Source organism: Gymnoscopelus microlampas (assembly GCF_963454915.1).
Source record: "Gymnoscopelus microlampas genome assembly, chromosome: 7".
NCBI classification, from domain to species: domain Eukaryota; kingdom Metazoa; phylum Chordata; class Actinopteri; order Myctophiformes; family Myctophidae; genus Gymnoscopelus; species Gymnoscopelus microlampas.
Window position 1 is genome coordinate 27,795,999 of NC_139944.1, and position 15,419 is coordinate 27,811,417.

Here is a 15,419-nt window from a genome sequence, read left to right on the forward strand (position 1 = left end):
TCTGGAGCACAGAGATAGAATAAACACACCATATTGTGATTGTTGTGATTCGAAGATGATAGTTCAGCCGCGCATGGTGGAAGAGACATCGGTGCACTGCCTGTCAAAATACCTCGGGAATACCACTGTTGACGTCACTCGAGATATGGCTCGGATTATTCATGTCCGGAGTTGCATAATGAGAAAAACAACAAAAAATACCAATCCGCCCACTTACGACCCGACCTGCAAAGGGCAGCCGCACATTGACACCAGGCTGTGGCATTTTCATGAAAAGCTGATCCCCAGCGTGGACAAGGCTCTGAGGAGAATAGGGATGCTGAAGACAAAAGCATTGATGGAAGCATGATGGAGCATGGACGCAGCTGCACAGACTGAAACGTACAGATCTTACACACGTTTAAGAACGTCCAGTGGCGCACCGCATTTCTTTTGACCGACTGACGGGTGCTTAAAGGGATATTTCACTTTCAAAAAAACTTTTGGTCATTTTATCATCTACTCAGGCCTTTGTGAACCCCCCAGACAGTTTTTAAGTTGCTTGATTAATTATTGAGATATTTGATATTCATTTTATCAGACACGCCCCTTCCTATACAAACCCATTGTAACTTCAAACTTCATTTTAACCATGTTAGATTCATCAAAAACACCTGTCCTTGGTTCTGGAGACTCACCCAGCCCTCCTAATGCGTGAGGGGGCCGTGTTTTTCCGATTACTTTTTTCATTTATTTTATTTAAATGTTTTATTGTATTTTATTTTTTTCATTTTCCCAAAAATATATAAAAAATAAATGAAAAAAGTAATTGAAAAAACACGGCAGTAGAACGTAAAAAACGTAATTATTTCCAATTACCAATTCTGCCAAAAACTTTGATGACCACACCGCCCACTTTTTTTTCCTAGTCAGTCTGTGTCTCAGTAGCCTCGGAAACCCATGCTTTTTTTGAGTAGTGCCAACCACTACTATATCTGACTTTGTCTGTGTGTCTGGGTGTATGTCCAATAAACAAACATTGATGACAACATCAATACGGGGCTCATCAAAGGCCCCGTATTAAGGTGGAGAAACCGGCCGCCCTGACGATGTATTCAAGGCACCACTCTCTTCACACAGGGTGTGATTTTTTTTTTTACTTGTTCTGTGATTACTATCCTGTTTTATTAAAGCTTTTTTAACCTTCTGAAGAGTGCCTTGGGATTATTTTCTTTGGATTGTAATTGCTCTTTAGACACAGGACTTCAGGCATCCCCCATTTCACAATTTACCTACCTTATTCTGAGGACATTTATATATTTTTTAAATGGAAAGTAACAGATAAAATAAAACTCTCATTTGTGAGTGCGTGCGTGCGTGCGTATGCAGTATGCACACATTCAAACGCTTGACAGGAATGTGGCTTTCATGGTGGTGGATGTGACGTTAGAGGTAAACTAACCCCGGTGACTTTGGTGACCTCATGGCATGGTAATGAATTTCACAGATAGTTCCGGTCATGGATTAGGATTGGCTGAGCTGTGTTCAAAGCCGTTGTAAAATATGTTCTAAAATCACTATAAGCCATGGCCTTTTGGGGCTTATTCCTGTATTAACTCATCCTCTAGACCAGTGGTTCCCAGAAAACCTTTTCTGGATCAGGGCCCACTTGAAAATCTTGAAAGCAATCGTGGTACACCCATGTGACCACTTAACGTGGCAGCCGAATGGCTGGCATGTTAAGTGGTGAGATGGGTGGGGCACGGGCATTTTCAGTGCATGCTTATTTAATTGATCAATCAATCGATTATGTTCTGGCTTGGATCGATGGAACCAACATAGTACAAAATTGTTATTTTTTTTTGGTATCACAATGAAACACATTTTAAAGGTTTTAAAGACAAAATACCTTGATATCTTCCAATACTTTTTACATTTTATATTAATATTATATCATCATTAAAATCATATAGTGTTTTGCCAATTATTTGGGGGCCCACTTCCAATATCCTCACGGCAATCGCTGCTGTAGACAGAAACTATAAGATATACATGAAGTAGCAACAGTATCTCTCTCTCTACTTGTACTGAGGATCTGGTGCACTGTTGAGAATAATGGGCTTGAGAGTTCACAAGCAGATGTGCTTCATTTTACATAATGGGATCAGTTTTGAGCTACAATGTATCTCTCTACCAATGTCACAGAACACCTTCCCATCTCTTTTTGTGGGATGTCCTCTTCCCTTTGTGTTTTTTCTCAGTTTAGAACATTTTAGAGTCAAAAGACAGGAAAAAGACATGGGTACACTGTAGCTACAAAGAGGTGAATGTACAATTGTGCCAACATGGACTGTTAGAAGTTGAAAGCTGTGAGGGGTCCAGACCCTTGACAGTTTCAGACAAACGGCAGTTAAAGGTTTTATGACAATCAGACAGACATTTATTCTTCTATGACCAAACCTGTGACGCCTCTTTATCGGCAACACCATCACCACCGACTGTTCAATTTCAAAACGATTTGGGGGAAATGTTTCAACAGCTTAATAACACATATACATCTACTTCTGAGAAGTTTGGACAAAACTGTCAATGATTTATGGCCAAATTTGCACCAGGCACATGGCATGTATTTGGTACTGGTGGTATTGGGTGATTTCAAAATCATTTTACACATGATTTATCAGTGTTAGGAATTGTGTAATAACCGGACAAACACATTTAAATTCAGTCTGTTCTGTGTATGCCACGCCCATTTTTTGCATGTGTAGAGCCCCCTAGTGGTTGATTTGGATATAGCTTTCAAGGTATGCTCCAGGTACAGTATTGACAATTGCACACACAAGCTCCCCGGATGACGTGGCAACACAATGTGCAGGCAGACTATCAGTGCTACTACACTTCCCCTAATGTCATGTCCAGCTCTAGCTCCTATCATTCATCCTTACCAGCAAAGAGCAGGGTGAAGATGATGACAAGCTGATAGACAGCGTGGCCCAGGATGTTCTTCATCATGGTACGGGAGATGAGAGGCTTGTTGCGGCCGTATGGCTTGCGCAGGAGCAGGGACTCGGTCGGGGGTTCTGTGGCCAGCGCCAGGGAGGCCAGAGTGTCCATGATGAGGTTGACCCACAACATCTGCACCGCTTTCAGGGGAGAGTCCTAGAGGGAGGGGAGGGGCAGTGAGACCAGGTAACAGACACACTGGATCTGTCGACTGATGTCAAATCAGTCGCATGGTGCATGATGAATATGGCACGATGAGTTGACAGACCAACCGCCGTAATTTAATTTGTATAATCATGATATCGACTCGGGATTCAACAGTTAATTGAACTAATTGATTTAATCAATAATTTAAAACAAAATATTGATTAGCTAAAATAGCCCATCTATAAGCACATGAGGTTGAGCTTGTACATAAGCTATTTTCGCAGTAGCCTATTGTATGACAAAGTATAAAATAGGGATTAAGTAGTTAATCAGACCAATCAATTTAGTATATTATAAAACGATAATATACACATAAAAAAAGATTATTTGATTAATCAAAAATTAATCAAAAAAGTTGTTGCTAGACTAGATCGCAATTTCATCCAAGTGAGGTCCATCGCAACATGGATGGCTTGCGAAACTCATGTCAAAACTGTCAAACAAGACAGTGCTCAATATGTTCACAAACATACTTTAGTGTACTACTGTATTTAGCTGTAAAATTTGTTTTTAACGTGGCCAGCTGGCTGCCAGGTTGAACACGGCAGAGCAAAAACCAAGCACCACCCAACTCGCAATATATAACTGCTGGGTTGTTTCAGAAACCAATGTACACACAGCATCGAGAGAAAGACGGTAAACAACATTGTGAACGTAATTATCAAACTGGGAATGGACACAGCAGCTGTACAGTGTACATTAAATACAACAAAGATGTGGATGGATGCAAAAATGTGTAGAGTAAGTGCAACATCAATCCGAAGTATGTGCAATGAGTGTACAGTTTCACATGTGCAATGTTTTTTTTTTTAAATGCTGAAGGTTTTACAAGGATTTATAGGATCTGTATTAGGCGATAACATACAGGCTACATATTGAATACTGTATGAACAGAATGTGGATACAGTGTATAATATTTGTCTATTCATATTTCTCTCAAAAAGTGGTTGCTGTTTTGTCTTGTACTGCAGGCAGGTTATGAGACAACATTTCTGGCTTCTGCCTCCAGACCCGATTTATACTTTGTTGCGTGTCGGTGTCATGAAAAAGAAAAAGCTTGCGACAGGTTGTCAGCTTGTAGATCTGCTATTTTCGGTTACAAATTAAGCATACCTGTGTGATACAGGCACCGGTGAAGGCCACAATGACGGCCACAACGTTGACAGTGAGCTGGAACTGGAGGAACTTGGAGATGCTGTCGTAGACATTTCTCCCCCACATGACTGCCTTGACAATGCTGGTAAAGTTATCGTCTGTCAGAATGATGTCCGAGGCTTCCTTGGCTACATCTGTACCAGCGATACCCTGACGAGAGACGGAAGCAGAGATGTGATGATGACCATAACAAAAGTAGTATGTACTTTCCCGTCTGAGTTGCATTATACGGCTACAAATCGGAAGCTGCATTATTTGACATGTTTATGGCTATGTTTGCTTCTAATGCACAAACTACATTCACCCAATGATGTGGGTTTGATAAGAGAAAGAGTAAGATGAGGCTGATTCTGCTTTCATTAAATTATTGTCTACCATTATCACATTTGGAAAAAGGGGGTTGGTAGTAGAGTCAAGTTGGGAACAAACTGTGGTTTTGAAGATTGGACAGGGTACAAGTCCCTGTCCACAAGTCCCATGGTGTGGTGGTTTAAATCCTTAGAATCATCATCACTGTTCAATACATGTACATGTCAGTTATTTTTCTCCCAAATCCTAAAGGAGTTTTACAGTACATTTGTATTTAATATTTTCCCTCATAAATATTCCATATCCTATGAGTTATGCATACATGTTTCCACAAAAATGTGGGTAATCCAAAATTATGCATATTAAATGCACCGCGATGAAAACAACAGGCGTGTAATTTCCTCACTGACAGTTCCTCACACAGTGTTGTTGGTTTACGGGGGAGCACTTGTTTTGTTTCACGCAACATCCCTGCATACTACTCATTTAGTAGTGAGTTGCGTGCCCTGCGTCCAACTACTGACGATGTGCTCATGAGCAAGAATCTACTCCAGACCTTCAAGATGCTACAGTATGTTATATGTCGTCAGTGGCCAACAGTGGAGGAAAGCGACACGTGTGCTGAACAAAAGCCATTTTGCACGATCAAAAGTGTCATCTGAGTTTAAATTGAATGGAGGGCTTTTTGTGTCAGAAATAATCTCTGTTGATGGGAATTGATTTGGGCTCAAATGAATCAGCTATTTGGGATAAACAATGAGCCACTGGCTCACATAATGGCTGCTGGATCTGGCTGGCTCAATCAGACAAGATTCAATTTTAAAAACACAGGGTGGACTCAGGCCATATGTGCTGGTCCAAGCACAAGTGTGTTTTAACAAGAATTCATCCCTTGTGTTTCCTGGGAACTGAAATTCTAAGCTTTGACTCTGATACATATATATATATATCACTATATATATATATATATATATATATATATATATATATATATATATATATATATAGTGATATATATATATATATATATATATATATATATCGAGATATATATATATATACACCTATATAGATATATATCTGGTCATATATACTGTATATATATGACCAGCTGTCTCCGTGCTGCAAATTTGGGCGAACTCATACCCTGGACTATATCATTATTCTCTCCATTTTCAATTAAACTGCTTTTAGGTTAGACTCTCAACCTCCGTCAAGCTGTTCATTTATCTCATGTAAAGTGAGCGGTGGAGTATGGTGACGGACTGTACAGTAAACAGTGATGCAGTGGTAACCATTTCTGTCTGTCCTTTCCTGACCTCACAGGGCTTGCATAACCGCTCGAGCGACTGCTCTAACCACTGCTACCGATTAGATGTGCAAGTCTCTCTCTCTCCCTCTCTCTCTCTCTCTCTCTCTGTGGGCTTAATGGTATGTGTCTTGCTGAGCATCTCCTAACGCCATTAGTCTCTCTCCTCCGTGGCTAATGCATCTCTCTCTCCTGTGGGCTCATTTATTCACAGCCAGTTGCCCTAGCTGCAGGGTCTCGCAGTTAGCCCAGCAGGGGCAGGATGAGGGTGCACCCCCTACTGTTTGCCACTTTGAATCAATGAAAATAGAACGACAACTTTTGGCATGGGTGAAAATTGGATATGTTGTAGAGGGACTGCGGTCAAAGTCACTGGGGAGTTATGAAGTAAAAACAAATCTATGCAGGCTACACAAGATCATAAGATACAAGGTTTACACTTTAATACAGGAAGGCACAAACTCTTGTACTGTACAAGGCATGCAGTAATCTAGCACATACATATTCACTGCGCTCAAAAGCCAACTCATTCAAGGTCAACTTTTGTTGATCTATTCTGTTACACTGCCTTAATGAAGGAGCTGCCATTCATTTGGAGACTTATCAGGGATGAGGTTTGGCTAAAATTACATTTACTTTTTGAAGAATGCAACAGTCAGATTAGACAACCTGGAAACAGTCAAGGAATCAATTTAATGGAAAAATCGTTAAAAAAGGTTGTTACCATGGCAAATCCAACATCAGCCTTCTTGAGGGCAGGGCCATCGTTAGTGCCATCTCCTGTTACAGCCACCACCTGCCGTGTTTCCAAAACACAGCTGTCAATGATACCTGTGTTAGAAAACAAAGACATGGCATCCCATTAGTTCTTAGTGAACCATGTTTCGAAAAGGTTCTAGCACAGGACAATCCTCAGTGTTCATTTAACTCTGAGAGTGTACATTTGTATCAGAATTTTGTTACATTTGTATACTCTAAGTTTACACTCTGAGTTACAAATGGATAAATTAACACTGAGGATTTTACTGTGTGATAGGACATGAAGAATACTTGGATGTACTTTGTTTCTGCCTATTTGGATACATTTTCCCCAAAATAAGCTGGCTGCATGACGAGAGGGGAGGACAAGCAATACGTCACGGGCTATGTGACGGGCTAGATTCAAACCCATGATAGTAGGCCGGGTATAGGTCCGTGCCTACTCTGTACGCAGTGAGCATACTTGTACTAACCAGTTGAGTCCTGAGGTTGTCTTGTGTTGGTTCTATGATAACTAAATGACTCAAAATACCCCCTCAGACAATCTACAGTACCCACTCATTCTACAGTCTGCAGTCAATACCCACTCAGACTAAAATCTACAGTCAGTACTCACTCAGGGTACTATTTTGTCACAGTACATTTGCACATAAGATACATTTGACCTCTGCATTTAACACATCTCAACTCTTAGGAGCACTAGGCACTATTGATATAGTGCCTGTGGAGCATCTTGGTTAAGTGTATTGCTCAGGGACACTGAAACATAGACCAGGACCGGGTAGTGAACCGAGGATCTTTTGATTCCCAGATGCCATCTGTACCTATTTAGCTATGGCTGACCCGCCTACTGCCAGTCTACAGTACAGCTTTAATATTTTAATTAATGAAAATGTTCTACTCTTAACATTTATTAATTTGACTGTATACACTAAAATGGTTCTCTGTTCATCTGTTCATCTTAGATTTTGAGGGACTTTTGGGCGATCCAATAGCTGAGTGGTTAGGCCGTGTACCACATAATGTAGCCCTGATGGCGAGTCCCTAGTTCAAAAAGAAAAAAAGATATTGAGCGAGTGTTTACTCGCTCACCCTTCCCTTATTCAGAACCTGCACCTGTGTGTACACCACCCCTCGTTCTCCCCTCAACCACGAAACCATCAATGAGATAAAAAGAGTGGGACTGGAAGAACACAGTCATCATGAGGATGAAATATGCCGCACTGTGAGTAGGGCAATACATGCATGCATATGTGGCTTTAATTCAGGAAAATGCAAGTGAACCTGCGGATGAAAATGTACAATTTAGCCAGAGCAACGTATAAGTGCAAGATCTGACTAAAAAACACAAATCCTAAATTCTCAGTCAGTCTATTTGTTGAGGCAAACGGAATTGGAGACACCTATTTCTAAGATAGAAGTATAATACATGATATCATGGGAGGGAGGTGTGTACAGTACACACACACACATACCGTACAGACTGTATTAGAACAAGTAACCAACATACAATAATGGTATCTTGCCGTTTACTAAACCAAGGGATATAATCAGGCCTGGAATTTCGTTGTTTTAGGGGCTAGGCCACTTTGCCTTTGGTGTTGTAAATGTTTTGAGAACATAAAGGCCGACCGCCAAGACTTTTAAGTCCACGGAAATAATGAATTTAACTTGAAGGTTAAGGATGATTTTAATATAGTACAAGAATAACATAACTATCAGTAAAATATAACCAATTTATTTCACAGAATAATGTATTGGCAAATTACCAATATTTGTACAAAGTCATATTGGTCTCAATATTTGTCACGTTCAGACCCGGACTTCACTGACTGAAGTAGGGGTCACTTTCCCCACAAGTTATTTTCATAGAAATGTGATTGAACTTGCACTAATAATGACTTTAGTTGATTTCCTACTATTTCAAATATATTATATTTCTTAATTATTCATAATTATAGCTTGTAGATTGGCTATTTTCACAAATTTAAATTGTTTTAAAATAATAATTGGCTAGGTTAACATGGCCTGGCGGTGATCTGCCCTGTGCACAGCAGCACAACAAGTGAACGCAATGAACTTAAACGAAGTGAAGGGCCACTGTGGCCGTAGGACATGTAATTTTTTGAGGGGCACGTGGCCAAACAGAGGGGCAACGAGGGCCATGGCCGTGGTGACTGCAATGAAATTCCTGCCCTGGATATAATCAAGTTTAAATGTAGATTATCACAAAACATTTGAAAAAACATTGACCTGTTTACCAGCCTCAGGCCAGTTCTCGCCTAGCCTGGTAAACCCTCCCTCCAGAAATCTCATTTCCATTTGATTTCTGGAGTGAGTCTGGCCTGATCCGCCTTTCTGCAATATTGGCTCTGTACGCCAAAGGGACGAGCCTATCAGCGTCGTCGCTCATCGTTCTATGATTGACAGCGACAGTTGGCCAATCAGGTGGCGAGTTCGAGTGAGCCCGAATGAAGCCGAGTGCAGCCTGAGTGCCTCCGACAAAAGACGAACGGCAGCCATTGTTGTTGTCCGAGTGCCTTCACTGTTTACTTTCGTTTTTAAAACGGTCTCTAACTTCTTTTTTGAGGCACGGAATTTACTATTAAGATATCGTTTGGGTAGAATTTAGTTGTTTAACTTCATATATGTGGTCAATTAATCATGACAGAGCCTATTTAAAAATATACATTTAGAGAACCGGCAGGGGCGGGGAGTGACACGCATGTATCCCAATAAGTCAACCTATTTTGGGCATGGCCGTCTCAAAAGTCCCGTTGCGTCACATAGACTGGAGGTGGTAAAAATGAACTGCTGATTGGCTGAAGGGGAAAAACGATCATTGGTTGAAGGGGTTGTCAGTCAACGGTATTACTCCCGCCCAACTCCAGCCCACAGCCAATATTGCAGAAAGGCGGATCAGGCCAGACTCACTCCAGAAATCAAATGGAAATGAGATTTCTGGAGGGAGGGTTTACCAGGCTAGTTCTCGCCTACAGCGTGGTTTGATATTGAGTGCAACAATCAATGGCGGGTGCTAATTTATTTATCACACACATAGCCGTATTTATTTCAACAGACAATGATAAAATAGCATACTATCAGCACATTGATTTAACCACTTAAACCCCCGGGGGCCCCAGGGGTCTATTCTTGGTTCCCTCTACACCAAATCTTTTCGCAGAAAATAGCCGATCTACAAGCTCACAATGTTGTGATGTTTTTATTTCATTTGGTGTGAATGCAACCTTAAAAGGTCTTTACTCACCGGGGGCCGGATGAATAAACAATAAAAAAAATTGGCAACGAGTATTATGCATTTCGTTGTTGTCAATTGTAAACCTTGTATGTCCAAAACAGTTACTTTTAGGGAAATGGAAAGAACCTGTGTTCCAATGAATCCAATGTAGTTATGAATTGGTCACATGCTCTTGTTAATACTTTCCATTGGTTACGTATAAAACCCACTGACAGACTTAACCACTTTTACTTTCAAAACAGTTCAAAAATAGCAGATCTACAAGCATGCATGTGGTGATGCAACGCGCTGTGAGCTTATAGATTGTCTATTTCCGCAACTTTTGCATGACACTGCTGTACAACGAACTAGGGCATTAATTTATATAAAAAAAGGAAGAAAAAAAACAAACATAAAAAGTTGAAATATGTAGATGTAGAAGGCCCACACATCCACTGCCAGGCCCGTAGTCCTACGGGCCGTTAAATCCAACCGTTAACTGCCGTTCCCGTAGTCCTACGGGGCGGGTGTTTTCCCATGTTAAATCGTGCAGGTGCAGATTCCGGATTTTTTTTTGCACTTCCGGTTTCGAAGGGGGCGGACCGGAAACGAAATAATACTGTTTCCGGTTTTTGTCCCGCCTCCGTTTCCTGTCTAGCGATCAACTTTGGACGCCATTATCTTGGCTGGTTGTTTTTCTCTCCGCATCCACCATTTTAGCGTTTTCCTCTCGTTCTCCAGAATGCAGTGTCGGATCGCGGCACGGTTTTCAGCGTTTTGTTCGGTCGGGTCCCGTGTTTGTGTCGAACCAAATGAACGCGGATTTTAAACGGATTTAGCGGGGCCTATGACGGAATCAAAAAAACAAAAAAGGTAAGAAATAGCTTGGCACTACGATGGACGTTCTGAGATTAGCCGTTGGCAGGTAATGTGTTAACCCATTAAATCCGGGAACGCACGTACTTTGGCTATTCAAAAATAGCAGTTACAAGCTCATAGCGCAGCATAATGAGCTTGTAGATCTGCGATTTTTGAAAAATCATGAAAAAATAAATTTGAGTTACAAATTTTGTGCTTTAATAATATATATACAATGATTTGCAAAACAAATCATGATTTTTCAAAAAAATAGCAGATCTACAAGCTCATATGCCAGCTTGTATATCTTCTATTTTTGAATAGCCAAAGTATAAGATAATGGTTAAAGTGGTTCAAATTTAAAATGACAGATGCTTTCCCGGTCTTAATGGGTTAAGGCTGGACACTTTCTTCATTTTGCTTTCTGGTGCTGTCTGAAGGAATACATATGGAAATCTAAAACCAGCAGCAGCCAACTAGTGATGCATGTGGTTACTGTTGATGTGGATATGCCTTGTATTTGTAAACATGCCTGGAAGTTGGCAGTGGTCATGTTGATCACATTCAGTGAAAGAGTGATTGATTTCTCTATGATTACAGACTTTTTTCCAACACTTTAAAATGGGAAATTAGTCTCCATTTCTTCTATACTAAAGCGCCTTTATCTAAAGTGCTCTACAATGTGTGTTACATTCACCCATTCACATTCACTCTCCCATGACGGAGGCATCAATGGCACAAACCTGCCATCGATGAACCTAGGGGTTCAGTGTCTTGCTCGAGGAAACTTAAAACACAAAGCCAGGAGGGCCTGGGGATCGAACTAGGAACTTTCTGGTTCCCAAACATCCGCTCTACCTCCTGAGCCAGTGCCACCCCCTGTACAACACTGATTCAATCATCTGTGTTAATCTGCAATCCACAAGTATATCGAGGTAGCAGATCGACTTACCCTTGACTAGTGTGTGTTTGTCCGTTGGGGAGGAGCGAGCCAGCACGCGTAGCTTCGGCCAAACCTTATCCAGACGCTCTTGTTCCACCTGGAGTATGAAACATCAACATATAATGTATTATTTTTTAATTAAGTCCATTATGTGCTTCCACCTCAATTACTTGAATTCTTCTTTTTCCTTTCCAAAATAAATGTCCCACTCCCTGCGATGGTTGTCACAGTGGTAGTTATTGTACTTGATTAACAATAGATTACATTTTAATGTGAGCATTAATTACATTAAGTGAGCATACATTGATTTTGAGTAATGTCCACCACTGCTCCAGTGGCTAGCCTCACCTCTCCCTGGTCATTACGGATCTGCTGGTTAAACTCTTTGCCTTCCAAACAGATGAAGTCTTCGCCAGGCAGCAGGATGCCACACTTGGTTGCAATGGCACGGGCAGTATTGATGTTGTCTCCAGTCACCATGCGCACAGTGATGCCAGCACGCTGACACTTTTTAATAGCCTCTGGTACCTGGAAAAGTGTAAAAATGGGAAAGTAATGATTAATCAAGAATGGAAATGAGTGACCAGCCAAATTACATTATCATTTCACATTATTCTTTTATAAAGCAGTTGGCAGTTTACGCCACTTTTTTTTTTTTTGTTAGACAAATAGTAGGAAAGCTTGCCCAATTCCTCTAAAGATCTGAAAGATATTTGATGATGTGAGTTTATATAGCTTGCTAATGTATGAGCTTGAAGTTAGAATGTAGCTAATATTGAAAGAATCAAGACAAAAGTCATTTTAAAAATAACAAAAAATATTCCAAAAGGCTGAACTGTTGCAAAGGACTCATATTCATAGTCGTTTATAGTTTTGTTTATTATTTTCAGAATTAATATGCCATTGTATCAACAAATAATTGACTAGCCAAGCTTTGATTCATTCAGTTTAGAAATACATTTCTTTTGTGCATTGTAAGCACACGGGAAGGGATTGAGGAAACGAAAGTGCAAGATGTTTGACTCAAGGGAAGGGTCACAAACATCTTGAGGAGAAATGATTGCGTAAGATGTTGAAAGCCCCGTTTCAAAACAATGAAAACTATCTCACTGTTGTTATGTATACTTAATTAATAAAACTCAATCTAAAACTCAAGTCAGTTAAACACCAGAATGGACATCTTTAGTGGTATCAGATTTTTTACATTACCACATTCGGTTAGTTTCAAAGCTGTGTATATTTCCCAACAGCATCTAAATGCATTACAGATCATGCCTGAATGTAGAATTAGAGATTGTGCTTCTCTTAAGGAGAATTCCCTGTGGAATTCCCTGGTACCCGGGGCTGATACTCCTAGCTCTAGAGTGAGTTTGGAGAGTGTTATTTATTCTGCCAAAGAATTGCCCCAACGCATTGCCCTCTTTTTGCCAGCTTTGATCTCTGCTCCATTTGTATTCAGGCTATTATCTTCGTCGCTGAGCATGAGTGTGTGGGGCACTGACAGCCTCTACCACAGGGGTATTCAACTAGATTAGGCAGGGGGCCACAACTGTAAAATAATTTGGAGTTGGGGGCCATACAGTGCGCGCGTGCATGTGCGCACACAATTTGCACGTGTGCACGCGCGCGAATTTTTTCGGGTCTAATTCAGGCTAATTCGGTTCTATTTAAGGTTCTAAGTTGAGTTCCAATGAAAGATGGCCTTTCAAGAACTAATGAAGGATAAATCATTTGTACTGTTTTAACTTTGATAACATAAAAACGAACATATATTTACATAAATAATAATTATGAAAATATGAAAATAAAAAAAATATATTAAAAAAATATTTGGAATATGGCCAGGGGCCACAAGGAAGCTCCTCGCGGGCCGCACGTGGCCCGCGGGCCACCAGTTGAATATCTATGCTCTACCATGACCTCTGAACCCGCTGTGTGTGGTACAGGGAATACATGGGGTGTTATTGGCGTGTGGTACGATATGTGGTTTCCTAAAATTAACCTCCCTCTGCTGTGCAGAGTCACTCCTCATTAGAGTGATCTGATTACTTATTTATAGATCATTTGGAGCCCTGCCATGGTGGATGCTTTGCAATGTATAAACATATCCATGTGTGTGTGTGTGTGTGTGTGTGTGTGTGTGTGTGTGTGTGTGTGTGTGTGTGTGTGTGTGTGTGTGTGTACGCTCGCACGCACGCACGCGCGCACCCACCCACCCACACACACACCTGTACAAATACGCATAGACCTGTACAAATACACACACAGAAGGAGAGAATAATACTTATAATGGCCAAACTGTATTTTACATATTACTTATCTCCTATCCTATCTCTCTTACTAATCTGAATATTGAAACCATAGAGACTACATTTTCCATCCATTATGAAACATATAGCCTAAAGGCAATTTCACATGAATACAGAATAAAACACAAGGCATATTACTGTATACTGTAGTAGGCTATACAGTATGCCACTAGCTCTTAATTAGACAATTTTCTGCTCTTTCAGTGTAAAAGTAGAGGTAATCATGTGCATGTACATGAGTACAGTAACTAATTGAAGGCTAAAAATCTAAATGGCTAAAATGGTTTATACAGCTTTGAACACATTACACATTTATCAGATGCGTTATCTGACATTCAGCTGCCCTTTCAACCCAATTGGGAGTTAAGAGTGAAGCCCACTGTCTTTGAAGCTATTTTTCAACCTCTCTCTTATGCATCAGTCTTCTCCTGACATTAACAACTGTAATGACTCTTAATATGTCACCTGTGACCCACTGGGGACTAGTCCGACATATTAAATATGATGAGTGTGGCAGGTCAGAGACTACAAACTACAGTATATACACCTAAACCAATTAATTTCTAACATAGAATCATTGTGTGCGTGCGTGCGTGCGTGCGTGCGTGCGTGTTTGTGTTTGTGTGAGGGACTTGAGGCTAATTTATACTTTTTGTTACACTATCCTTTTGAGCAGTTGCTAGCTGACTTTTCAGAACAGCTGTTGAGTCATTTGTAAAACCTTTGGTTTCATCTTGCTCCTTCTTAAACTTGCTTAATCTATTTAGAGCATAACAAAAGGTATATCCTAATATGAAGGCAAATATAATATTGTTATTATAGGCCTGTAGAATAGCAAATGCTGTACACTGCCACACTTAAATGACGCCATCAAACGGTGAGCAAAGATGTTGAGGCAAGAATTTTATGCCACAAACAATGATAACTCATCAAACATGCTGGTGTTCAGGCACCTGATCATTACCCCATTATGATTAAGTTATCGGGGTCAACCCTGCCACCTACCTCAGCTCGCACAGGGTCTTCAATGCCGACAACACAAATGCAGGTGAGTTCATTGAGGATGTCATTTTCAGCGTCCCAATCTGGCTCGCCAGCGGAGGCAGGAAAGTCCCTGAAGGCCACACAGATGGTCCTCAACCCTTCACAAGCCATGGGCTCAATCACTTTACGCACCATCTCATCACGATCCTTAGATTTGAAGATTCGTGGCTGACCCTGGCTGTCCAAAATACGGGAACATCTAAGACAAGAAGGGGGGAGAAAAAAAAAGAGTTAATCACTTTAGCCCCATATTCTTCGCTGTACGACAAACAGTAGAAATCATACGACAAATAGGAAAAACAGATC

The 15,419-nt window shown here is 40.7% G+C and overlaps 1 protein-coding gene across 1 annotated transcript in view; it reads right to left on the bottom strand.

The window, feature by feature from the left end:
• LOC311049561 (plasma membrane calcium-transporting ATPase 1-like) overlaps positions 1 to 15,419 on the bottom strand; it is a 133,260-nt gene that overhangs the window by 33,031 nt on the left and 84,810 nt on the right. Inside the window, exons 12-17 of the mRNA XM_084063201.1 lie at positions 15,075 to 15,312; positions 12,109 to 12,288; positions 11,770 to 11,857; positions 6,687 to 6,793; positions 4,303 to 4,494; positions 2,925 to 3,138 (exon numbers count right to left, since the gene is read on the bottom strand). Coding sequence (XP_083919327.1) covers positions 2,925 to 3,138; positions 4,303 to 4,494; positions 6,687 to 6,793; positions 11,770 to 11,857; positions 12,109 to 12,288; positions 15,075 to 15,312 — 1,019 coding nt within the window. The remainder of the gene's footprint in view (positions 1 to 2,924; positions 3,139 to 4,302; positions 4,495 to 6,686; positions 6,794 to 11,769; positions 11,858 to 12,108; positions 12,289 to 15,074; positions 15,313 to 15,419) is intronic.